This window comes from Spea bombifrons, chromosome 4, assembly GCF_027358695.1.
Source record: "Spea bombifrons isolate aSpeBom1 chromosome 4, aSpeBom1.2.pri, whole genome shotgun sequence".
NCBI classification, from domain to species: domain Eukaryota; kingdom Metazoa; phylum Chordata; class Amphibia; order Anura; family Pelobatidae; genus Spea; species Spea bombifrons.
In genome coordinates, this window is record NC_071090.1 from 6008731 (window position 1) to 6035821 (window position 27091).

The window sequence follows — 27091 nt, forward strand, 5'->3', positions numbered from 1 at the left end:
TCCCAATTCTTTTGTCCATATAGTGTATCTACCACCACAATATGAACTCAACTCCTACCCCCTTGAGGTCATGGTGACTCCAATGCCACCACAATGGATACATCACTAAACTTGTGCCTCCACAGCCCAAAAATATATCGTCTTAACCATAACCTACATCCTGCAAAGAAAAACCGGTTCCAGTTTCCACCCCACTGACGTCCCCATTTGACCTTCACTATAATCGAATTGGCCTTTGTGGCCCTTATAGTAGATAGTACTGGAGATTGGCTAATGCATATTTAACGTGTCGGGGTATTCTTCATGGAAAGCCTTTTGGGATGCAATGAAATGGGGCAATTTCATTAGCCTCTAGAGTTTTACCATTGTGGATGAATTTACCTATATATTTTCTTTTTCTTTTTGTATCTCGTAGCTCAAGAAATATGTAACAACGGCATAGTGAGAAAATACAACATGAAACCAAAGTCTTTTTTTGTCATTTCAATGACAATATTTTCTTATTTATGGATACAGTAATATAATTTCTTTGTACAATTTAGTAACAAGGCTTCAACTTTAATAAGCCTATAAAATTTTATACAAAGTACTCTATACATAGAAGCAAACTCAGTTCGTTCAGAAATGTTGAATACTTTTTGTTAATTAAATCACATACAATAATAATCAGATATAAAGATGCACTTGTGCATATAAATTAATTGATTTCTTGGCAGTTTTAAAGTTCCATATATATACGGTATATAGTCTTTTTATTTTTTTTTTATTTTTTTTATATTTTTTTGCAACATGTTATTTATTCCCTTCCTGTGAGTCCAAAATAATGCATATTGTGTCTAGTTTACAACTCTACTGCCACAAATCAGATTTATAATGTTTATGAACAGCATGATTTCATTTATACTGAGTTTTTTTTTGTTTTTTATTTTTTTTGGTTTTTTTTTCCCCAGGAAAAAAAAAAAAAATTCAAAAAGGTCTAAATGAAAAAAGAACACTGTAATAGAGATTACGAGAGAAAAAAAATCATCAAAAAATATAGGATTCCGCTTTTTTTTTGGCAGTTCTTTGTCTTTTTTTTTGTTTGTTGGTATGTTTGTTTGAAAATGCCATCATACTGTGATCTCTAACGTCTAACGCGCTCTAACATTGCCTTCTTCCTGTCTGCAGAGAAGATGGCCGTTTATACGATTTAGTAACTTTGAAGAGTGTACAAAGGCACACCAAGAAGGAGAGGGCTTCTTTGATATTAGAAGATCGTGGTTTCGTACTTGGTGCTGATTCCTCGTTTCGTCTCTTGGCCGGGTTCAACAATCCATGGCAAGTTGGCCAAAGTCTTTTGATCTGGTTGATCTATCTGTCTCAAGACAAGAAAAAAAAATGAATTAGATGAAAAAATAGGAAATGAGATACACCTTCAAGATGGCTGAATGACACCATTCATCCATTATTCAATCGTGAACCCCTCAGAATGACCTAGGTTTCTACTCGGATGTAGTCTTGAGGTCAACAATGTCCCAACAAAAACATCAAGAAGCATGAATTACATAATGATGATGATGTTGGCTATCACACTGTAGAGTATTGTGTATCTGCAACTTGTTGGGGGAACTCTATCGACCAAGGCTGTACAACTCTGGTCCTCAAGAGATGTACTTGGAACACCATATCACAAGATCGTTTGTCTCAGTCTGGAATCTCCAGAACATCTTCCCCCTGTCAGTCTTCTCCAAAGCGTGACAATGGCCGAACAGAACACTAGCAAGTAAAGTAATCGAGATACTCACCGTTGCCTTTCGAATGCTGACTCGTGGCTTGGGGATAGGTTTGGAAGGCTTGCTGTCGAAACTTTCTGGAAGCGTTGAGGAATGTCCTCCTTTTCTGGCCTGCAGGGCTAGCTGATAAGCGACTTCGAAAGCCTGGCCTAGTGTCAAAATAATCTCGTACGCTAAATTCTGCAATGAAAATTTACAAAATGAACATCAAAGAACTCTTATAAACATCTAAAGAAGAAAAAGCTCTTTCCCCGTAAGCAGTGGAAAATGTTCTCTTTAGGTGGCCCTCCAAACCACGTATAATGTACAAGAAAAAAGATTTGAACCTCAAGCTCATCTCGAATATCGTTTTCTTTCTTTGTCACTAAAATCCATTGTTATCCAGGCTTATTTTGAAAAGACGTTAACTGCATTAACCAATCCCTCCATTAATAGAAGGTTAATGTGTAATTAAGTTTTATTACCCATTTTATGGCATTTTGGAGACCAAATAATTACTTGTAGTAATCGGAATCTCTGAAGTATATAGGGAGAGCTACACGATGGGGAAAGTATTTTCCTTTATTTGATATATATAAAAAAATATTTTGATTGTCCTTTAATAGAAAAAAAGCATATTATTAGTAAAAAAAAATAAAAAAATCTAAGTAAACTGACCACATCAAAAGCTGTGAAAACATGGCAGTAATGGAGGTTGGATTTCAAGTCTTTCGTGATGTACGCAAAGGTCGAGAGATCTTCAGGGTCTTGTGCGGCACAAGAGATATTGCGAATTTCATGTTCTGCGATGATTGCCTGCCAAGGGAACCAAAAGGACATGTAGTAACCAGCAACAGAGCCACATGCTACCGATCTGATTAAAAGGGGCGATGGGGTATTCCGCTTTCTTAAAAATAATCACCAATAATACCCTGAAATCCGGCCGTAAAACTTATAAAAGCTTTTGCTGATACTAATTCACACCTACCAGCATTTCAAATGGTCACAGAATAATGATTTCATCATTAGGGTGTGGACGGGGTGTGGTTAGGGTGTGGTTAGGGTGTGGTCAGGGGCTGGGCTTTATTGATTTTTTTACGGGAATTTTTTATTTTTGGAATTGAAATAGACAGAAAAAGAAAACATTTGATTTATGTTTTGTTTATAAGCCCATCTCTCTGCTGTTTCTATGCACATTATTGTGACTTTTAGGGCTGCCCTCATCCCCAGCAAACATTCTGAGCTCCTAGAACAGAGGGACATCTGGGGTGAAAAAAGGGACCGCTTACAGCCAATTTAGCATCAAAGAAATAAGATTAGGGTTATTGACCCAGCTGGATTTTATACATTTTTATAGAGCTCGGGAGCCCAGAAATCCAACGTCTGTACATTCTGATTCCTGTATGTTTCATCCCGACCTTAAATGCATAACAGTAAATGTGCGACTGCGGGGGATTCTGGGTAATGACATGCAAATGAGCACCCGGTGTGTATAAATTGATGAATCTGGAGGGATTAAACGGTTTATGTTGTTAAAGCCGGTTAACAGAAAACATAGATTCAGCAGATGAGCAAAAAACAGCTGTTTTCACCGCCTTGGATTATCATTTTAGGAGCCGCCACGGATTCAGAATCAGACGGCGGCGGGTTTTTCCACCACTCGTTATTAAATTGTTTAATCTGTGATAATCTGTGATAATCTGTGACCCCCATAGTGGGGGTTTTGATCTAGTAGAGGCTGAGAATGAGAAAAATGCAACCTTTCAGTGTTGGTATTTGAGAGTTTTTAACTCAATTTTAGGGTCTTGGGGTGAACGGGCCGATTCTTATGGTAATACAGCTTGGAGCGGACTCCTTCATAATCTGCTCTGATTTAATATTATACGAGCATTCCCACTGGTGCCTTTCTCACTGCTACATCACAGCCCTGCTTGAATACAGGTGACTTTATTCAGAAGGGCTATTATAACAGCAGGCCCATCTTCTCCTTCTGGAGAAATGGCTTCCTTGAAGAGGCAATGTTTGCCGCATGTAAGTGCGAGACTAGCTCCAGTTTGCCTTTAGTGGGCACATAGTCGGGTGGAAGATAGGATCTAATGGGCAGGGAGTAGATGCTAGCCAGACTGGCCATGACGGGGCGACCTGGTGATGCGAGTGCGGCCGATGGCCGGTTATGTGTGGCGATGTTTTAATGTTCACATAAAGTGCAGCCGGGCAAATCCAGCCACATGCTGCATCCCCCAATCTGCTGGTGAAGCGGCAGATCAGGTGAGTGTGTGGCTCTGTCCACCAGCGGCCCACCGGGCATTTGCCAGTCCTGTAGAAGACAGAACCTAGGTGAAGAGTGGAACTGACCAAATGCCACTCCCCTGCCCCGGGATGACGAAACTGGCCCAGGGGCTCAGGGAAGCAGAACTTCACCCAGAACCTCGAGAATCTTGGTCAAACCCAGAGACTCCCGAGGTATCCGAATAACATCCATTCCCACCAGGAACCGTCAATCTTTAGACCCTTTTGTGCTTTTCTATATTTGATGCAAATCTCCAATCTTTTCCTTAGTCACTCCAAAAATCAGCAGAGAATAACGAGCGCGCCTCGGGGCCGGCATGCATTTATAAAATTTGTCTCGCTTTTATGCGTGTTGTGATTGTAATAAATTCCATTTGGAAGTCTGATTTAGTCGATGGTTTGATGCAGTGATTCTGTCTCGCGGGAATCACGGGCTGACTGAACCGTATGCAAGGCAGGTCTAGCATCTTCAAACAAGCGCAATCATTTGCATGCTGACGGGCGATGACTGCGGGTGATGCTTATTAGCCTTGGGTGGCTTTGGCAAAGCATCGATGCAATGACAAATAGTTTCATATGCTACTGGTGCAGTGGGGACTAGCTTTTGCAGTTTCAAAAATTACATTTGAAAATTTGTTTTAGTAAAATCCTGGCGAAAACGTTAAAAACACAAACTCTTTTTACTGATCTAGGATCTGCTCAGGTTCTTGAACAGTAAGCCGATTCCTGGACTCCATCTGCGTTAACAAACTGCTCATGAGCCTCTATCGCTGGCGATTGTTCAGATCCTTGTAGCTCCTCAGTAAAGCTATTACCGCAAATCTTAAGAAGAGAACTTAAGAAGCGGAAACAAGATGGCAGCTCTTTCCTCTCCCTGATGTCCCTCTTTTCTAGGAGCTCAGAATGTTTGCTGGGTATGAGGACATCACAGGGTTCTACAGCCCTAAAAGCAGTGGCGTAACTACAGGGGTTGCAGTGGTCAAAACTGCAATGGGTCCCGTCCCCCTAGAGGGCCCGGGCGACCCCTGCGACCACTTGTTCCTATCTGCTTGTGCCGGAACGTTATATTACGTTACATTGTGTGACCCCCGCGGTAAACCCGAGGTTTCTCGCACAGAGGAAGATACCAGGTGGGAGGGTGCATGTATGTTTGTATGTATGTGAGCATGGATGTCTGTTTATAAGTGTGTGTGCGCATGAATGTCTGTATTAGCTTATGTGAGCATGAATGTGTTTGTGTAAGTTGCGTGTGTGTGCATGCATAGATGTGTATGTCTATTTGTTGGGCAGACTGGATGGGCCGAACGGTTCTTATCTGCTGTCACTTTCTATGTTTCACTTTCTATGTCTATACGTTTGTGCATGAGCATGTACGCTTAAGTGGTGTAAGAGGGTGTGTGCGTTAGAATGAGTGTGTACGTGTGTGTGTGAGTATGAGCATGTGTAAATTTGTGCAAGTGTGCTTACCTATGTGTGCCAGAGTATATGTTGAAGGGGCAATGATAGCACAGACAAGTTGTTTGGGGACAAAGATGGCACCCATAAGCTGTTTGGGGAGCACTTGTTGCTTAGTGAAGTTGGGGGACTATAATGTGTATAGAAACATCAGGAATGGGGTTAAGAAATGAATAGCTTTATAGCTGTTTGAAATGCTAGAAGGGAGAATGTGAGAGACGGGAACTATGGATTATATTCTGGACTGCCCTTCCAGTCTAAGGACACTTGTCACATATGAAAGTGCTGTTATTGATGATATATAGAGCAGTCACCATCCCTATGACTTTTTCACGTTGCAAGCTACGTGCAACACAGTTTTACAGGATTCTAACCCCGGCGCAATTAAATTAATTCACTTAAATGGCTTTGTTCTTTATTTATTTGAAAGGCTTGTCATCACAGCCCGCATCACATTTGGCCTTCAGTTATTCTAAAAATTAAGTGTTCCAGTTAATCTCATAAAATAACTACTTAGTAAAATTACAAAAAAAAAGAGAGGACAATATATAAAAAATATCTCAGTGATAAGCGGTCTTATCGCATATATATATATTCCAACGGTTGCTATGGCGACTTCCCAACTTTTACCATTTTGAGCCGGAATTGACTTTATAAATAAGGCTCCCGCTGATTCCAGAATCTACATTATTATCGTAAAACAGCAAAAATAGGATTTTTCTTTCTTACGCATCTCACCTTATTTGCTGCATCCATAAACTTTACCCCTTTGTAAGAAACCGACAGTATGATGGTGGGAACTTTTTTCATTTGCTCTGTGGATTTCTGGAAAGATAAATAACCAAACATTACATATTACATACAGTAAGATATCACTGTATTTGCTCTGAAGCATAGATAAACCGAGGCTCCAACAGTCAGAGCTGATTACCAGGTCCATAAGGCAGCATTTCATCTTCCCGCTCCCTTCCCCATTACAAGTATACAGGGGCATACCCGCCAAAAATTCACGGGGACACCTGTTTTGGGCGATGAGACAAGAGATGGGGATTGTCAAGTCCGGCACTGGACGTGATCACTTGCCCCCTTACCCAAGAAGCAACCTCAGCTTCTGGACATCACAAGTAGACCCCTATGGGAGCTGCGATGGACCAACCTCCATTAATGCTGCAGCTCCTCGGGGCCGTTAGGCATATCAGAGATCAGTTACATCAAAGGATCTACCCAACTGGGCCATGGTCCACGCTACCAGGAGAAGCAGGACAGTGGAGCAGCTACCCGGGAGATTCCCCAAAAACTGGGGGGCTACCACTACATATGTGGGTATAGTAGACCCTCCTTGCGGACGTGGAATCACCTATTTCCACCTCAAGAACAGGAGACCAGCCCTGGGAAGATTTTAGTAATGCATCTATGGCTCTACTATAGCAGATAAAACCCATTGTTTGCCTAGACTTCCTTACAGTAGGAGATGAAGCAAAGCTAATCACTGACCAATCACACACTACGTGATAAAATTTACTAACAGTGTATATCTATGGTGTTTTCTATCACGGACAAGGAAAGGTAGACTAGCAGCTCTTCAGGATACAAGAAGCTGCAGAAGAACATACGTGCTCATAAAATACATTTACCATACATGTCAGATGACAATGAGATGACAAGAGATATCACTCGATCTTATTTATTTCCCTTTAACTGACCTTGGGAGGTGTTCACAGAGGGAAAAAAACCTATCCAAACAGTAACATCATAAACGTCAACCTGACAATTTGAATTAATTTTGGCAGATTTCCATATCAAAGTCATAACCATTCCCTAAATCCTGAAATATCTTGTCCCCTGCAAGCTACGCGTTGGCAAAGGACCAATGAAATATTCATCGTAGAGTCAACGTTAGATCTTTAACGAGGTGTAGGCTCTAGGGCCTGTCCTTAACGAGTTAACCAAAAATGATTAAAAAAGTTACTTTTTTATAGTCTTTAATATACAAGTACTAATCATGAACATGAGTCCATATTATTCTTCTCAAAGCTAAAACCAGGTTCTCCAGGGGATTCCATTATGGGAAGCGATGAATAGACACCTTCAGTGGTCCAACAAAATGTCGGCCAACAACGTCATTCTGCTTCTGTTCCATTTTAGGCCTTAATAAACCCATAAGACTTGATTTCTCAAAGCCTTTGAAAAATAAAAGAGGTGGTGTGAATCACTGTAAGGAAAATCAATGCGCTTATAGCTCTTTGATAGACGCAGAGAAGGTGAGGACCGACGTTTCAAACCCGTAAGAAACATGAGAAGCATTGATTTTTCTGCTTGGTTCTATTGTCTCCATTTCTCAAAGTCAGGACCGTTCTCGAGTTGACCTTCTCTTCGATGTATCTATGTGATTCCGACATGTGGCTCCGTTTATATAGCACGCCGTGCTTCGACACAGATGGCTGCGGACAGGGTTAGTGGGGAACTCTCTGTCTAATAGATATAATATGGTATGTATAGGTTCCTCTTTAACCCTTGAACTACCAGAACCAATAAAAGGCCCGACATTGAGCGCCACTTTGGCAGGAACATTTCCTTTCACTGTCAAAGTGAAATATCGCACTTGGCCGATCCAACAATCCGCCAATGTTCTTCCGACGGCAAATTAACCAGAGCTGCCATGTTAATGTATTTTTCACATCCTTTGTCAATGGTTCAGAGAGGTAGGTAATCACCGCTGTGTTCCTCTCTAGCCGGTGATTAATTATTATGTCTTGTTAAGAAAATAAATAATAGCACAGAGTATTTTCCCTATTTAGAGCAAAATTATGGTTTATCTGAAAATATGGACTAGCTCACATTGTCCATACAACAATCCCATAGGGGTGATACCCTTTTCAGCTACTTCTGTCGCAGATGCGATATATACATGCCTGACATATACGTATATATATATATATGTATTATATGGGATGTGCCACTATACTAATGATTTCTTTATTTTATCAGTTTTTCACATTTTTGTCCCCTGTGACATCTTTGGAAATCCTACCCTTCCTCAACATCTGTGACAAAATATGTGGAAGGTGCAAAAGGGTTAAATCCTCATCACATAATGCCTACTGTTACCGCCCCTGGCTACGGGTCCATAAAAGTTGGTTTCTGTTAAATTTAATGTAAAAGGTGTTTTTTTTCAAATTACCCCAATAACTGAATTTCTTTGGCTACAGCGCATCTTTATTTACTAAGATGGTCCTCTTTCCAGGTTCCACCACGAATGAGGTTTTTGGTCCCTCTTCTTTTCATACCATTGGTTCTTTCTGTTCACAATCTATCAGGGCACAAGAGCAATCGAGAGATATGGAGCTCCGGGTTGCCCTTGTCTTGACTGTTTACAAAGAAACCTATTTCCTTAGACTCAGACTTAAAAGCCAAGCTCCTCAGGAACCAACATGGAGAAGCTCAATGAGATATCTCCTCCAACGTGGAGACCTGGTGAATCTCACTAAGCTCCAACTCAGACTTTAAGTGAGATGCTGAATTTAAGTGAGACGCTCAAGGAACCTCAGCTTCTGGATTTTTGACCCCCACTGACATCAACAAGCACTCTCCTTGACTTCTTCAACTTGGAGAAGTCTGATCAGATGATACCTAATTTCTTGAGAACTTTCAACGCCACGCAAGTAATTGCAAGTTATTATTACAGCCAAGTCTTGTATAAATTAAATATAATTTTTTTTTTTTTTTATTATTTTATATTCAAAAAGTTCAAGAGGATCAGACCATTCTATTGGTCACGTCGGACTTCTTTTACTTTATATTCTGAAGCAGTAAACGTACCCTCATTTTTGAACACGCGTCCTGTGTCGATTCTGTCCCTCTTAGTTCTTTGATGAGCATCGAACCTAAATACTGAAACAGAAACACGTTCAGAACTTTTCAATGGAAACACACAAACGACCACATTTACGGGACACTGTATCCCTAAAAGAAATCACGCAAATATTACGTTGTAGCATAAAATAGTGACCAAAATCCCCTACACAGTCCAAAATATCACTCATTAGGAGTGCCACAGTGGTCCATTTGAGGGCATCTAGATTATACTAACTTTATATATATATTATATACTTAATAATATTTCGCCTAGCGTGGGGTTCAATAAAACCACAATGACGTTCTATTCTACCTTAAGTTATCTTGTTGCCAAAAAAGACACACAAGATATTATGTAGGAATATTTATTCTGTGGATATAAGGAAAGGCAAGTTACTTATTACTTTGATAATTATTACTTTTTTTTTTGTTGTATAGGAAATTTCTATACACAGTAATTTATATATTATATATATATATATATATATATATATATATAAACTTTGTTGTTGTAATGGAAGGACTATTTGGTGCATAAGGGGAATGTGGCAAAAAAATAAGGCCAGTTCTCGATGTGGCACCAAGGGTTAATACAATAAGCCATACACTGGGACTGTCCTTGGTAATCTAGGACAGCTTGCACCTGTACAATCCCAATATGGTACAACAAGGAGAGTTATGTATATATATATATATATATATACAGTATGTGTGTGTGAATATGTTGTGATCTCAGTAGTTTCACTTTCTAAGCTTTCTGATTGGTGGGTTTGGCGTTTGTGATTATATATATCTATAATTTGACATCATATATCAGTAATGTAACGGTTTGAGTCACTCGAACAGAAATCAATCACTGAATTTTCAATTTTTTTTTTTACCTAAAATGCAAACAAGTGAAGGAAATATAAGTGCACTATATACCTTTATCATCTCAGACCAGGAACACTGGGGGTGAGCAACGGGTTTTAATATGGGTCCATATTTTCCCCCAAATGGCATGCTCTAGACAAAGAAAAACATACTAGACATTTTCTGAAACCAGACAAACAAAGGAATCTGTTTGGTGGATCAAACGAAATCTGCGCCCAAACTTAAGAACCACCCGAGAAAAAATAAAAATAAAAAATAAAAAAAATAAATAAAAAATTAAAAAATAAAATAAAAATAAACCCTTCAAAGCATCATACCCCTGACCATGTCTAACATGCATGTAAAGGAATCAGAATTTCATGCTAAAGTACAAAACAAGGGATTTAAAAATGGCCGCAATTTTGCTACCAAAGGGAGAAAAAAAAAGGGTTTATTTAATAAAAAAGTAAAACGCGTTGTCAGGTTAATGTTGCATTGGTTTTAGGAATGTATGGGAGGGGGCAGTGCTTTAAAGAAAACCATTTTTTAATTAAAATGTAAAACAATAAGAAAAGGAAATGAGTATTTATTGCTCTGGATTGTTTTTTTTTTACCCGACTCGTTTTACGATCTCTTACGGAATGATCGGTTTTAATAGATCAGTCATGGTTTCTGAGGTTTCTGTTGAGTCCAGAGCAATAAACGTCGTGGGTTCTTTTGACCGTTCATTGGTCTCGCAATGAAAGGTCCGGAAAGCAAGAACTTCACCCCATAGGTGGGTTTTAAGTTGTTTTTTTTTCCTCAAAAATGGGTTTAAATGACTGGACATTAATTGCAAGGCTTGACAAATCCAGGTAGCCACGGCCATTAGATTTTTAGATCTGGCTCCTGAGTGTCATTTCATACCGCCCTCCATTGGGTCAACTTCTTTCTGGCTCCTACAACATATCAAGATGGCTACTGGATTTGCCCATCTGGCTCCTAACTTCTACGCAGATTTGTCCAGCCCTGCATTAATGCTGATCATCAGAGTATACTGTAAGTATAAAAAAGTGACTCAGAATTGATGTCTTATCACTTTCTACCTCTGCCGAAAACAACCATCATTGAACGGGTTAAATATTTTTAACCATGTGGACATAAGCAAACAGATCAAAAAATGGGTGATTTAATAATTTTACTAAAATTTGAGACTGGTTTCCCCCAATCCGCAATAACCTGTCCCCCCACCCCCTCCCTGTAATATCATGTACGCATTTTAGGCAGTGATAGAAAGCAATAATAACGTCAATGGTTGAGATATTGCACGCCGTGTACTCTTGCTGTGTACACGGCAACCCATGTTTCTTTCAAGCAAGAAGGCCATCGGGTCTCTTCCCAAATGAGAGCGATGAATATGACCCATTAGAGTGAAGATCTGAAGGAAGCGTAAGGAGCAAAGGGGCAGGGAGAGGTATTTGTCCGAGCAAGTAAACTGAAAAGGTACACTGGGGGGGGGGTAAAAAAAGGAGTTAGGTTGGGAATAATTGGGAGTACACCAGAGTCCTGGGTAGGAGAAGTCTAAAGATAAGTGCGTGGTCTGTCTAAAGTATTGTGGCTTCTTGGTGGGGATTGCTTTTAAGAAAGAATTGATCGTTAGGCTTAATCGGAGACAGAGGGCTCAATCGGGGGTCTCTGTCCTAGAATCAGGTTCGCCTGACTTACATAGAAAGCCTTCCTGTACTCGGCATTCAGTATCAGCCAGGTGTTTGGACCTGTCGTCCATACAAGTTGCAGCGCCATTTTGTTTTAGGTCTTCCGGCCCAAATATAGCAATGTATTTACCTTGGGTACTCCCGTGCCACTCTCTGGACTCACCTTGGTGGGCCCAAAATGGTAGTCTGATGTCACGGACCTGCCATCCTAGGCCTAGGCCAGAATACGCCACTGCCAATATATTTATTATCATATTTATACGTGTCGCCATGCAACAAGGTACCCCAGCCAGGCGTGACTGTGCATCTCAGACGATTAACAAGCATTTTCCACTCACGGATCCGTTTCTTTCACACGGGAACATGTCTCTGTTATACAAGGCTGTTCTGGGTAACAAAAACATCCATTCCCACAGCCGGGAACATCCAGGGCCCGTCTAATAGAGCCCTCTCTCTCTCTTCGGGTAGTGGGTGGGCGGGTCTAGTGACATCAGTGGGCGGTCCTGCTGATTACAGAGGGAGGGGAAGTGGGCGGAGACCCGGAGATTCTCTGCGGTGACCTGGAGACCCAGAGAAGCCGAGCTTCACTCGGAGCCTCCGGGGGCGAGCTCCCAGGGTAGGTGGCCCGTAACTTTCCCTCTTTTGTGAAGGGCTAGACGGGTTTCACCCCAAGACCCCGGGGCAAACCCGGTCGTGGTGGTATGATATTTAGATTATTCCTTTGACATACAGTACATTGGGTAACAATCTCACGGGTATTGCCTCTATTAACCCTTGCCCTTCCATGTCTGTTGTTGGGTTTATATGGTATCTATGCACACTACTGCTATATTAACCCAATATATTTCACATCCAGTATTTCTTATATCTCTTTATATTTCAATCCATTTTTAGCAAGCTTTTCTTAACGTTTAGGATGTTTGTTATTTTGACCGCTATGGCTTATCTATTTTTTTTTAAAATGACGACTGCTTTTCAGCAGATAAGGAGAAAATGGGAAAAAAAATTGATGGCATGAGATATCCGTCTTCTTGAGTATATCTCACTCTGCGGGAGCCTAACAAAGCTTGAATTCTGTTTTATTGTATTTCAGTTTTCCCGTTACCGCTCCCCATGCCAACAACGGATGACGTAACTAAGCTCAATACGAAATTTCATGTTTTTGGGGCTTTTACAACGTTCATTTAATAGTGTTTATTACTTTATTACGTTCTCTATTGGTTGACTTTTCCTAGAAAAAATATTTTGTCCCCAAAATGGTTGATTGTAAGCTCACATGACCAGGGACGGACCTCTTCTTATTTCATGTTTAATTCATGTTTTATATTGTCTTTTTAAAATATTTTTACTGTCCCCTATAGTAACAGCGCTATGGAATCTGCTGGCGCTATATAAATAAATCTAACGTATACGCATATATTAAAAAGCAGGCAGGCTACTCCTTTCTTTGGTACAATTAAGACAAAATGTATCATTTTTAACTTGCCGTTCCAGTTTTTCTGATGATCGACTACATATTATTATTCGGACATCATCATATTTACAATTCAGTGCCCAAATGTTCAGAATTAATTTAGATTTTGAAATATTTATAATTTTGTCGGACCAGATTAATTATAGCACATGACACAAATAGACGCCACTGATTGGCTGTTGGTACTTGCAGTTTTGATGTCATTCCCATAACACAAATCGTATCGTAAAACCACTAGTTCGTGTTTAATACCCCAAATATCCCTTTAAGGATAATGATAAACCAGCATGTTTAGCATTTTAAATATCGAATACAAAACTGATGTAAAAAAACTGATTACTGGGAAAACTAAAAAGAAGTCATCAAACCTGGGGATATTATTTCATTTTAGCCAATAATGAGTATTTTTTTGTAATGTTGCATCTGGAATTTTTTGAGTGGTTTAGGAACGGCGGTCTGGCAAAGAAAAAAATAAAAAGGGTAAAATGGGGGGGGCTGCTGGTGTGAGATTTTTGGCATTACTACAAAAATGGTCACTTTCCAAATTCCGGCTATTTATAATAATAAATAAATTATATTTTAATGCCTGTATTTGAATGAATTGCCGCAGGCTTTCGCGTCCGTGTCAACAAACTGTACATCCTCCCTTTTAACGGAGAGGGAGAAAAATGATAAATATATATATATATATATATATATATATATATATATATTTAACCCTTTAATATCTTGAGTGTTAATGCCATGCTTTTTTCTTATAGGCTGGTTACCCCTTGTGGCAAATGATAAAGGTTAATGGGGCAGTTGATTTAAAAACAAGTTATGTCGGGCAATTTCTTAACATTTTTTCCCCTCGTTTTTGGGGGAATTAGGATATTAGTGGGTGTGGCTAACTGAAAACTGAGAGATAGCTCCACCCATGCCCACCCACAATGTGTTTAATATTAAGTAGTTATGTTGTGGTTGTGGGCGACCTACAGCGTGATTGGGCTGGCAAAGGAAAACCAGACAGGAGAGAAGGGTAGTCAGTTCCATGCTTGTTACATTTTTATCAGTTGCTTCTGTTTTATGGCTATTTACTCTGGCGTTGACATGTAGAAGGTCATTATGGGTTTTTGTTGGCCTGGGGTCCAGTATGGAGACATTAGACTGGATATCGCTATAAGGACCAAGGAGGTGATAGCATATTTCATTCATAGGTGCCAAACGACCATGCTGGGTTCAAATTCAAGAGAATTTTGTCTGAGATTATTTTGGTGAATTTGTTAGATAATTAATTATCAGCACCAAGGTCAAACCTGTGACTTTGTGAATAAAGCCAGTAAACCTCCACCCAAGACCATTCTCACAATCCCATCACGGGCGTCTCAATGAGCTTCTCACAGTTTGAGATCTTTGCTAATTAATGGGCTCTGGAAGAAGCACAGAAAGTGTTGGGGTGACCCGGTAACCGATGCTGATAATCCACATCACAGAACCCAACAAGATAATATCTATCTGATATCTAAAGTGTTAAACTGAGCTGCTAAGGTAGAACCTGATGGACTTTTTTCCAACCTAACTTACTATGTCACCAACAGATGAAGGTACTCGTCGTCACGGGCCGAGACAACCTACCAACGTAGACTCACAGAATTCTAAGGGTCCCAACTAGAGCAATTTTAAACCTGGTTACTATAGCTGGAATATCCCATGACAAAAGGTGATTGTCTCAAATTTCACCCCAGAAATTACACAGTTTTGTCATGAGATTCTAAAATGGAACCTTGGACCAACAGATCGAATCTTTCCATTTCTTAGTTTTCTTTTCTTTTAGTTTTGATGACATTTAACAGGTCGATCGAATATAATTGTAAGAGAGCTCAAATGTTACGCAAGACAAAATCCCTAAACGCAAATAAGTCTAGAAAAATATATTATGGCGCTTTGTTAAAAATATATTCAACAATGGCAGAAACCTGGGCCTACGAGACATTCAAAGAAAGCTTTAATAATGATTTCTGGAAAAGAAAAATCTCACGGCGGGAAAGCAAAAGCTTTTTGTAAGAGGCCCTTTCTCAGAACACCGCGTCTCCGCGTTCTCACGCCGCAACTACGCAGAATGTACTTTTAGTGAATCGAGAGCAATAGTTGATCGTCGAGGCTCGATAGCGAGGCAAACCGATGCTAAGAAACTAGTAAGGAGCAAAATAACACTTACCTCTTTACTGCGACAAACTGAACCTTTAGACTTAATGATTGTATATCGTGAAATTATTTAATAAAAGACTTATTAAACCATGCAGAGATCGGATCAATAATGCAATTTATACTACCGGCTGGCCATGAGATACTTGCGACAATGAAAGGGTTAATGATTAGTAATATTCCTTAGACAATTACTCGGAATTTTAAGACACAACATATTTTTGGTAGTGAATCAGGGGAAACAGGTGGAATTTTGCTTGTACATACTTACATATGCTTTGTAGTCACAAGCTTGAAAGATGAGCTTCTCGGGATGGTGCTGCCAGTACTGAAAAGGTATGGACCCCGTGGTCTCATTGGGGGCTCGGAGACTGATAGAAGGTTCTCCCCAATCTCCTGTCTGAAAATCATATTTACTCTAAAAGTAACAAGCAGCAAGTGAATTTAGTATGTTTAGGGCTCTGAGTTCACACCGTAGTCACTGTACAAGGAATCGCATGCGCACCACCACTTTGCGCACAACATACATACAAGGACAGGAAAAAATACCATGATCTACAAAATAACGTTGTACTCTTACAGCCAACTCAATAAAGGATAAGGGGAGAGTAAGCGGGCAGCCCCTGTCTTGTTTAATAGTCCTCCCCACTTGACGGGGAAGGTTAGAACACCAATCACACTTGGAATTTGATGACCACAGGGTCATCCGCTTGGCGTTAGTGACGTTTTTTTTGTCCCACTTGACTGCCATTCCTCCAATTAAAGTAGAGAGACAGTCAAGCGTTCAGTCAAGTTGCCATTGTGGTTATGTGAGTTTGGGCACTTTGCCACTTGACTCAACTTTTAACGCAGATGCCCTTGACTTCTCGGAAGCCGTTAAGATTCCACCCAGATCCCCCTAGATTCATAGAGAACCCTAATAACGCTTAATGGTAGAGGTCTGGGTGTGGGGTGTAAAAGATTCTCCCTAATGGGTTAGTAATACCATAACTCCTATTTACCACCAATATTATGTAGCGGTCAACATACATTGGTCATCGTTGACCAAAACGACACTACCACTCAACTGTAACCCAATCGCGATCCATGAAAGACAGAAAACGAGGACAAACACTCAAAATATTTTACTGCTGAAATGTATTTGAGCCAAAAGCAAACCACCCATAGCCCCAGAGATGGCCAGAGAAGTAAGTAGCAGAGCCTTTTTTTTAATTTGATTTTTGGTCGGGGTGGGGAACCTCTGATTTTTAACTAACTTCACAATATATAAAGCGTTTTTTATGGGGCCATTAAGAATAATTACACTATTGCTAATCTACGACGCTCGGCTGTCCTACATTAGCATCCCATTCGTTTGCCATTTACCGGAAAATAGTGTCCTCGGGAAATGCAAAAAAAGATGCGAGGTTATTAGTAATGAAACATCTAATCACCATCACAAAAAAGAGGCTCTTTAATGGCTACGGCATGGCATACAGCATTATCCCAGCCCGCACACATTATATTCCCATAATTATAGTCGCAGGGACACAGCTAGACTAAAACGCAAAGCTGCAACAAATGAGTTCTGTATTTGATAAATCGAATTTTTCAGGCTGATGGAAATGACTTTTTTTTGAAGCGGTTCGTAATTTGTTCCTTAAAATGAACCCATAATGGCAAATTAAAGCGTCAACGAACATTGGGAAAAATAACGGTTGGCTTGGTTTGTAGAAGGTACGTGGACTTTCCCCCAAAAGTCAGCCAAAAAACTTTTTTTCTCTCAAAAAAATGATATCATGAGATAAGACTTATTTGAAGTACGATTACCTGAGCCATTTGCCTTTCGAGTTTCGACCTCGGTAGATCGTCGAAATAATTTTCATTTCTTCTCCTCCGGCCATCGCCTTGCATCATAATGTGAGAAAAATCGAGGGATCCACCAGTTGGATACAGCTTTGCGATTTTATTGGCTTAAAGAAAGAAAGAGAGGCGCATTGTATTATTACATTGTACGTAGTAGCCGTATAATAATCTAACGAGCGGTAGGAACACATTTAAAATCCTGGGCATATAAATTAACCCCTTGTTCAGCTCGTCTAATAAAACAATGTAGACCTGCTGGTATTAGTGCTATCGGTTAATCAGGAGTCCCACACGAACATGGTTTCTTGGGCAGACCACGATATTCTTTATCATATATTTTCATTCTGCACTTAAACCAAACATTCCATCTAAACAGACTGTACATTCATCCGCATTGCATAAAGATATTCTTTGTATGTTGTGGCTTAAAAAAAACTATTGTAACGTAATTTTTTTGTTTGTTAAATATTTCCCATCATGCACCGGGCCTCTTCATCTTGGTTGGTTATTCATTCTGTATCTTTTTTACATTTTGTAACTTTGCTATGGAAAAGGTTCATTCAGTAAACGTATATTGTAATCTAACATCTGAGCAGGCGCTATAGTAAGTGGAATTTATATGTATCTCACAGCTCTCTGGGTTTGACTCGGAGTCTCCGGTCACCGGTACTGCTTCCCTGGGTCTCTGGGTTCATTTATTCTTTCTCGGGGCAGGAATGCAGCATCTGGCCATACACACTGCATGCCAATGTTCTGCCTACTCCTTGCCCAGTTCCCTCCCGCCAAAGGTTATCTCACCACTGCCATTACACATGGTTAGCCCACCCATGCACAATGCTACCCCCAAGAAGGAACAGAGCTCTGGGTAGCCTATCCAAGGACGTTTCCCAGGTACGTGCATCACTCGAGAGATAGGAGAGAGGTATAATGGAAGGTCCTTCCAGACCGGCCATCTGGCACACTGGGCTGCTTCCCCAACATCACTCCATCCACACCTGGTCTGGTATAGTGTGCGGTCACCGGCTGGATATGCTGTGTGAGCATAAAAATATGTCATATCCAGCCATCCGCCGTGCATATGCATACCTCATTAGGCGCCCGTCTTGTAGAACTCAAGACGTAGGAAGCCCAGAAGATCTTGACCAACGATTCAGACAAAAGCTTAAACATACATCTCGCGTACTTTTTCTATAAATAACGTCCGTCTGTCTGTCTACTAAAGGAATCACCAAGTATAATCAGCTCTCCTACTAATGCACCGATCAATATATCACATTCCCGTTCCTTCCAGACACCGCAATCATTTCTAGAGGCCGTGCCTCTTATTCTAAGTGATTGGGGCATTGACTGCAATCACGTCACAAAATACACCGAAAAACCCGTATAGACAGAATGTAACATTAATCGATAGAACGTCACTCCTTCCTGTATGAAGAGTTTGTAAAATCAGTGCCATTGTTGGCATGTATTTGTAAAACGCCTTTAGACAAACACGAGCGGCGACTGATTTAGAAGTGGCAGGGCTCGCGGGGAGGCGGCGAGCTTGGCACTGGCCCTTGGCACGGTGACAACAGGGCTGCTAAGTGCCCATGCCCATTTAGAAGGAGTAATTGGCTGTCGTTGTAAGGGGGGGCTGTCACCTACACTGCTTTTAGCGTCACTAAATTCACTCGAATAGCTTTTGTTCTGTTTAATGGGGGTACCAGCGAGGTGCTTGGTTTACACATAGGGGGGGTCTTTTACGACATCGAAGCTTATCTGCCCTGAATTCCCCGCGCTCCTCCTTGGTAGTGCCAGGATCCCTGCCTCTTCCCACATTCCACCAGGAATACATTCTCCAGTAAAGACACAACTTACATTTCCGATGACATCATGCAAGTGATGTCATGACTTATTCGAGCACAAAAAAAACAAACCCTTCTTGACCTCCTTTGGTGTTTATGTCAGGACTATCCTGATCATGAGAACTGTTGGCAACTACGCACATCTCAACGTTCCAGTCTAAGACTCGGCTCAGACTTCCCTGATCACCCTGACACCCCTCTGATCATGCCCCCCCCCCCGGCCGCCATGTTCATAACCGACATCGCTACCATTAAACAAGTGGACGGTATTAATACAAATCATGTAAGCCACGGCCGAAAACAAGACAATCTTGTATCCTTCTTATTAAATTAGATCTGACCGCTTCATGAATCATAACATCCACCTAGAAAGCGTCTCCGACGCAGGAGACGCATCGAAGCCAATTAAGCCGCGTTGAGCTGGGTAATGAGAAGACTATTTGGGAAAAAAAAATTCAGACTATCCAGAAAAACATTCGTCTTCGGGGTAATTAACACAGCGCGTCGGAATCTGCCGGCGCTCTATAAATAAAATGGAATATCATGTCATCAACTATTGCCGCGCTCTGGCATTACTTTCTTTGATACCAATTACGACCGGTAGCTGTAAAATAACATTTAATGTTAAAAGTAAACTGGAGATGGGTTTTGTTCTTTTCTGGGGGGGTTTTGGTGAACTCATAAAAGCCTATAAACTTAATTTATTTCATTTATTTTCACATTTACGGCATGTCTGCAATTTAGACCTAATCTCAAGTTACATCATGGCAGATGTGCCATATACAGCCTTATCCTTCCATGCGAACTATGACATGTGCAATGTTTAAAAAGGACAGTTTAATGTCCCGGGGAGCCGCTCCAAAGAAAAATGCATATTAACGTACTTTCTGAGTTCTTTAATATCCATTCTTGAATTTTTTTATTTTTTTTAATACGTCTTAAGTAGAAGCTGCAGCTCCAGTGCTGCAGCAGAACACCTGACAATTTGCACCACCGATAAGTGGCGGGGAAGCGCTCCCAATTTAAAGGTAAGGACCACTTATTTCCGGGTTTAGGGACAACGGTGAACCCAGGCATTAAGGAATATTTCAGCCCCATCCCTCATATTTTCCCCCCTCTCCCCCCTAACTTTTTTGATTCTCTCTCTTTCTTTCTTACTTTCCCCAGCCCTTCGTCCCTCGCGTTTATCGCAGTTCCTAACGGTGTCCCAATTGTCTGAACCCCTGGGAAGCAGCCTTTTATGAAATTTGCTATTATATGTGCATGATTGATTAAACATGCGTGCAGACATCTGTCTAGAGGAGAATGTCTGTTCTTCTACCAAGTCTTAAAAGGATCCCTCGCTCAATAACACTGAAGACCTTCGGAAGCTTTTTGCACGTATCCGGTCCTTCTAAATCACCTTCGCTCATAAAAACGTAAGAGACACGCATGTAAAACCCTTTTATGGTGTTTTTTGGCTCGTTCCGCGCATTTTTAATTTAGGTCTAATCTATGTAAGAGCTCATTCCCAGAACGTGGAGGCACAAGTTAAAAGATAAAGCGTAAACATATGTGATATTTGGACGCGATCCCAGGGAGGTCTAAGCTTCATCTGTCATTTTAACAACAATAAAAGAAAAAAAAAAGAAAAAGATAACGAGGATTTTGTCCTTGATCAAGGCTTTCGCAGCACCGTCCTGGGCAGTTGAAGTAGGAGATCGACTTTCCGAGGGATTCCTGGAGTCATGATTGACCTGGACACTTATAGACATCTGATGTCCTGAAAGTACCTCTTTAAAATAACAATGGTGGCCACCGGTAGCCAGACACAAGAATCTATAAACCGGTGGAAAGATAATGCGAAAATATCCTCAAAGAGCTGACAGGGGCAGGAATCTTACGGAGGTTTAATTCTTGAATAATATACGTCAGGATAAATTCTCCATGGCCTTCCATAAATTGTTCCCGTTCTTCAGTAAGCAAGCACCAGCTCCTTCTTCATTTTACATAATGTCTCAGATTTGCTTAGATTTGCGTTTTGAACGGTATTCTGCATGCTTACTCAACTAGGTCTTAAAGGAGCAGCTGCTCAGTGAAGTGGTTGGTTATGGATATTTAGAGGTGGGTCGTCCAGCTGTACCAAGAGTCACAAGACGTGGTGGGCCAAGTCTTGCCAAGCTGGTTCATGAGACCGGCCAAGTCAGTCTTCCTTGATACATCTCCTCTAGAGGGACTCCTCAAGGACCCACTGTCAGGGGCACAGGGCCTGCTCCCCTAAATTGGTTTGCAAAGGAGCACTCAAGCCACCTCTTGATCCCACTAGAACAGGTGTGTCCAACCTGCGGCCCTCCTGCTGCTGCAGGGCTACATCTCCCATACTCCTCAGCCAGCCCCTTAGCTGAAAGAGCATTATGGGAGATGTAGTCCTGCAACAGCTGGAGGGCCGCAGGTTGGACACCCCTGCACTAGAAAAACAAGAATAATTTGCCCCTTTCTCTGTTGACTTCACAATAGCATTTCCTTGAGGAGTTTTGAATTAGCTCTTACCCTCTGGAACCATCATGTTGGCTGAACAAACCTTGTCAATCAGGAAAGCCGGATAACCGCGCCTACACGTTACAGATGTCTGCGCATGCATATGTACTTGAAGCACACACTCAAAAACCCACCAGTGCATTCCCCGCATCATATCTACATTGACATCACAAAAAACGGGAAGGAGCCAAGGTCAGTTCTGTGTTTCTCTCGGAAATGTCATTTAATAGCATGGAACAAACACTCAAAATGTAGGTTTTAGTAATTTTCCGTTGAAAAATAACACGACGCTTCTCTTAATAGCCCAAGAGATAAAATGTCAGCGATGCGTATGCAGGTAAAGGAACAGGCGGCCAAGGGAATGAAGGGCAAAAGGATGTGTAATTTGACCACTGTTATCAAGAGAAGCCCTGAGGGACATTTATGACACAATGACAGTAATATTCTATCTTTGGAACTTCTTTTTGCAATACACGCAGCGTGATATAGTCAGATGGGACCACTGTGTGACCTTCAATCAAAATCCAACGCTACAGGAGACTCATAGAAAACAATTAAAAAGGTAAAAAGCCACAAAACGGTAACTTTTTTTTGATCAAAGATGTCTCCATAACCAAGTTTGTTAAGAAAAAGTAATTCTGCCAGGTATTAAAATCAGGCACTGTGGTCACCGGCACGTTCATCGAGCAGGTCCTGGACCATCCAGCATGGATTTATCTCGGAGGACAAAGTAATGGGCACATAAGCTTGTGGGTATACTAGGGCCATCAAAAATGTTTGTGGCCCATCTCTCTGGAATTTAAAAGGCAAGTCCCATGGCTTTTACCTCATTTTAAACTCTGCAGACCTGGAGGCCGCCATTGTTGTCAGTCATGTGATATGTGGGGTGACTTTCCCTGGTCAAACACCACACTGAGCTGATGCTTTTTGGCAATGCTAATGAAGTCCGTTCCTCCATAGACTTTCATTAGTCTGACTTGGTAATTAACACTGAGCCATTCTATTGTTTCCCACAAACAGTATGATAAGGAGTCGGGGTGTTTGTCTAGTCGATTGGGCTCAGATAACAAATGGTTAATGTCTAGCTGCCTGAAAACATATTATGCAAAAACTAGAACCGTTTTAAACAATTAAAATAAACATAGCGCTGTACAACGGGTAGACAGGACATAACAAGGAGTAGGTAACATAACAATTTGACTTACAGACAACAGGTGAGGAGGGCCCTGCTCAAAGAGCTTACAGTCTAGACCCTTTGGCATTTTTCTCTAGTCGTTCTTCACATGGTTGGATAAAGACTAATATATATCAATCAACGCATCCATCATCTTTAAAGAATGATTTGGTAACATTTTATATCAGCGATCCATACGTAAGTCTGAAAGCTGCCACTCCGTGTGACTCATCCCTGCAGGCAGATATTGCTTCCCGTTATTTTCTCCCACACAATCTCGCTTTCAAATCTCACACTGTCCACCCCTTCCATCTTTCCTCACTTTACGTAATTGCCAACCGCTTCCCCGGAATCCTGCAGTCACCTGCGCTTCTAGTAGGCCCGTCCCTTTCGGGTAAGCGGTGAAAAGCAAAACAATGACGTTCTCTCCGGTGTCCCATACAGCCTCGTCACTGATACTTTAATACATAACCGGTAATCTCAATTGACTCACCTGTAGGAGAAGCTGCAGCTCCAGGGCTGCAGCCCAATGCCCCCTCACTAGTCCCGTTTTCACACCACTGAAATTAACAGAAGTCTTTTCTACGCATGTGCACAGGGATCTTGTTAGCTGATGATGTCTGGAGCGTCCCCAACAGAGTTGTACGTAAACAGTAACAAAAACATGTCATGGTTCCTATTTGCCAGGAACGGGGGAACAGTCCATGGAGGACGAGAAATAAGTTCCCATGATGCCTCATTAAAGTGACACTACTCCAGCCATTCCTTTTGATAGCTAGGTGGTCCCTTTAAATATTTATGATGTCTCCCCCCATATGCATTTACCCTCCCTCTGCCCTCCTCAGCTATCCGGCTTGCAAGACATATGTTTGACCAACATATGCCCCTTGATAAACTCCCCACCGGCCAGGTTCCGCTCTAGCTTGGCCAGCGTCCTGGGGGGGAATCTAACGAGACATGATCAGAAAGCACTCTCACTGGTTTCGATGGGAACACTTTCCTGCCGGCGAATGGCTGCCCCAAGCAGCCTATCAGTAGAGCCATGGAGGAGTCTTAAAGTACCTTAACATGCATTCTTTAGGAGGCTACATGGGACTCTGGAGTGTCCCTCTAAGACCAAAATAAAATCAAGACGTATACCGGCGACGTTCAGTACATGCTATTGTCTCAAATTAATAGGCTAGCATCCACAAAGTGCTCTGCTGTCCTACATGGGAATGGAATGAGCTGACCCTGACGCGTTTCACAATATTAACCCATTACTGTCGTATTGCAACTCCTTTGAGGTGGACCGTGAGAAGACACTCTGGCCTGTAAAAAGGTCCAAACACTTTTCAGTGGATGAAATATTCTTGCCGCTGTCTGATGTTTTCTTCACACCAAACATTCTAATCACATCGTTACGGCACAAAAAAAAGGAAAGACGTCGCTTGGTGATTGCATGGTTCTTGTGATTCTAAATCCCATATTACGGAGCCCGCAGAGTCGGACTTCCTGCAGCTTATCTGCGTAACGCCAATCTTCGCTGAATCACTAATCCCTATTCAGAAGACGTCTGCAGCGAAGCAGAGGATGATGGGTAAAAATGGAGAGCAAATTTGTCTATATGTAGATTTGCTCTAAAAACTAGGTTAAGGCTGCCTGCCAAACTTGAAGTGTCACTAATCAGAGTTCTCTGGAGCAATACATATCCAAATATATTATTAGAGCATGCTATGTCGTAACTCATCTACTAAACCGAGGCCCCTGAGCGATGCTGCAAATCCACCAAACGAAAAACTGTAGGAAATGTTTTATGACATCATTGATCCGAAACACCAGCCTTAAAGAGGACCTGCTTGGCAATTTTACCGCAAGATAGTAGCCGAGCTCCGTAACCAGAGAGCGATACAATGTGTATTATCTAATCAGTCCAAACTCCGCCCGTACAAAAGCAGCCTGAACCAATCAACAACAATCAGCAACTTCACTAGGAGAGAGATAACTTACTAAGGAGGAATAATCATGCCAGAACAGATAGTCAAGGTGGAACGCTAATACTCATGCTGTTGATGTTTGGTCGAGTTTTCCATTGGGAAGACTCATGTTAAAGGTCTTGGTCAACTGGACTATGGTTTTGCATCAATAGACCTACCGCCAAAAGATCCTAGCTGCACATAACTACTTCTGGATGCTATCGTAACATTCAGTATTGCTGGTGCAGACAGCTCCTGGCCCCAATGGGACATGTCAGCTCAGATAATGCCCCACGCATGGGGGGGGGGCTGATGGCTGATAGCGTCCATGAATTCGTCTATTAAAACAATTGTTTTGAAGACATTTAGTTTAGATCTTGGTGAGACCGAGGAAGCGTCGTGAATTCATTCAATTCCAGTCCTGAATTAACCAAAAGCAGCCTGGACCAATCAGCAACAATCAGTAACTTAACAACAGGAAGGAGGAATAATCACGTAGAACATGCTGTCCCCATAAAACACTGTTTTATCGGTTTTTAACCGAATATACAGAAGGTAAGGTTGGGAAATGTGACAAATCCATGTTAGCAGAGCGTCAAAGAGAAGTCAAGCAAATAAAAGGACCGGATGCCAAGGAGGGTATTATAGCCTGATCAGCGAAACAGACAATTGTCAGTCTGTTTTGGTTTTCCATATATAAATCACGGTCTCCTACCAAGCCGGGGGTTTTAAGAACCGGATTATTCTCTCTTAAAAAAAAAATTCTAATCTTTAACTACCAAAGAGCTGCAGTCAAGAGGTGTTCGGGACGCTGTCTGCTTCCAGCTTGACTCACAAAGAAACTCTAATGGCTCATCAACAAGACACAATGTTGTACCAAGAAACAGCTGTCAGGCTGAAAGGACACAAAGTTATTTTAAATTAAAAATGATAGAAAAATCTCTGCCTCTCTTCCTGTCCACTTCTACCGCGGCGGGCGACGGAAAGTGTCAGATCCGACAGTCTCTAAAGCGATAGATACGATAAATAAATCTCACAATAAGATAAATTAAATAAAAATATAAAAAGTGTTTTTAAGAACTGTTTTTTTATTTTATTTATTTTAAGATTTATCTTTATTTTGTTTGCACGCCTTTCACTATATATAGTGTTTTTTTTAAAAAAAAAATTCTACTCAGTTATTTGAGCTGCATTTAATTATTCACATAAATTTAATCTCCCTTCCCACTTACTTCTAGATACCAGCTTAAGTTTGACGCAAAGACTTTTAAACATATCTGGCAAGCCGTAGAGACGTCTATTGGCTTCCAAACACTGGCTCACCAGGGCAAAAAAAAAGCCACAGGTCCCCAAGTGATATGGGGTAAAAACAAGACCCATGCCACCCCTATTTTCATACCTCCAGGTTAATAACCAAGTAACCTTAACACCCAAAATACCGGAACACTGAAACGGAACGCACGCCTCAATGATGTAAGATAATTTGATTTCTTCTGATCTCGGTTAAATCTATTTAAACCTGGGTATTAACTTAATGAAAATCTCTTTAATTGCACCCAATTAATGCACTCGATTGGGAGACGCGTCAGATCCAACAACACAAAATCAGAAAGAACAGTCCTCGCTCTCGCTTCCCTACAATGTCATTCAGCGGAATTCCTGTGAGATTTATAACCTTGGAAGAGAGAAAGTTAAGGAAATGTCAGAAATATCCAAGGGAAAATGTCAAAAAAAGCAGGATACTAAACGGGGAAATGATGTGTTTAGGAGGATGATATTCGATGGAGAAATGTCAGAATGTGCTGCTTTCAGGAAATATGTACTAAATATTGGGAATCCGACAGCATTACAATCCATAAAACCCAACATTTTTAGTTATTCAGAAAAGTGGATGCGCGTACTCCCTAACATTTCAGGTGTCCAAGTCCAAGAACACCTTTGTTGGGTTTGTATGGTTGGAGGCAGGTAGGGTTGGGGCCAGAGCTGAGAGAGTACAGGGCAAGGGCCAGGGCAGGACTACCGACCCACCTTATCTGAAGAGCCAGCTTGTGGTGCTCAGCTTTAGAACATCTCGAGAACTGCAAAGGAACAGCACAGACCTCTTTTGATATTACAGCTCCCTGGGCCAGTGAGGGGACATCAGAGGATCTCCTCAATCCAACCATGACCCCCACTGCCCGCAAAAGTGGGACAGTGGGA

The 27091-nt window shown here is 41.3% G+C and overlaps 1 protein-coding gene across 4 annotated transcripts in view; it reads right to left on the minus strand.

Moving 5' to 3' along the window:
* Window positions 1-537: 537 nt before the first annotated feature.
* Window positions 538-27091, minus strand: part of ANKS1B (ankyrin repeat and sterile alpha motif domain containing 1B) — a 32793-nt gene continuing 6239 nt past the window's right edge. The window contains exons 2-9 of one of the 4 annotated variants that reach the window (XM_053465677.1): window positions 17367-17509; window positions 15829-15957; window positions 10275-10355; window positions 9315-9386; window positions 6234-6320; window positions 2430-2567; window positions 1785-1952; window positions 538-1354 (exon numbers count right to left, since the gene is read on the minus strand). In XM_053465677.1, coding sequence (XP_053321652.1) covers window positions 1247-1354; window positions 1785-1952; window positions 2430-2567; window positions 6234-6320; window positions 9315-9386; window positions 10275-10355; window positions 15829-15957; window positions 17367-17453 — 870 coding nt within the window. In that variant the 5' untranslated portion in view covers window positions 17454-17509 and the 3' untranslated portion in view covers window positions 538-1246. Of the gene's footprint in view, window positions 1355-1784; window positions 1953-2429; window positions 2568-6233; window positions 6321-9314; window positions 9387-10274; window positions 10356-15828; window positions 15976-17366; window positions 17510-27091 lie in introns of all 4 variants that reach the window. The other 3 variants (XM_053465676.1, XM_053465680.1, XM_053465679.1) reach the window with 3 other exon arrangements.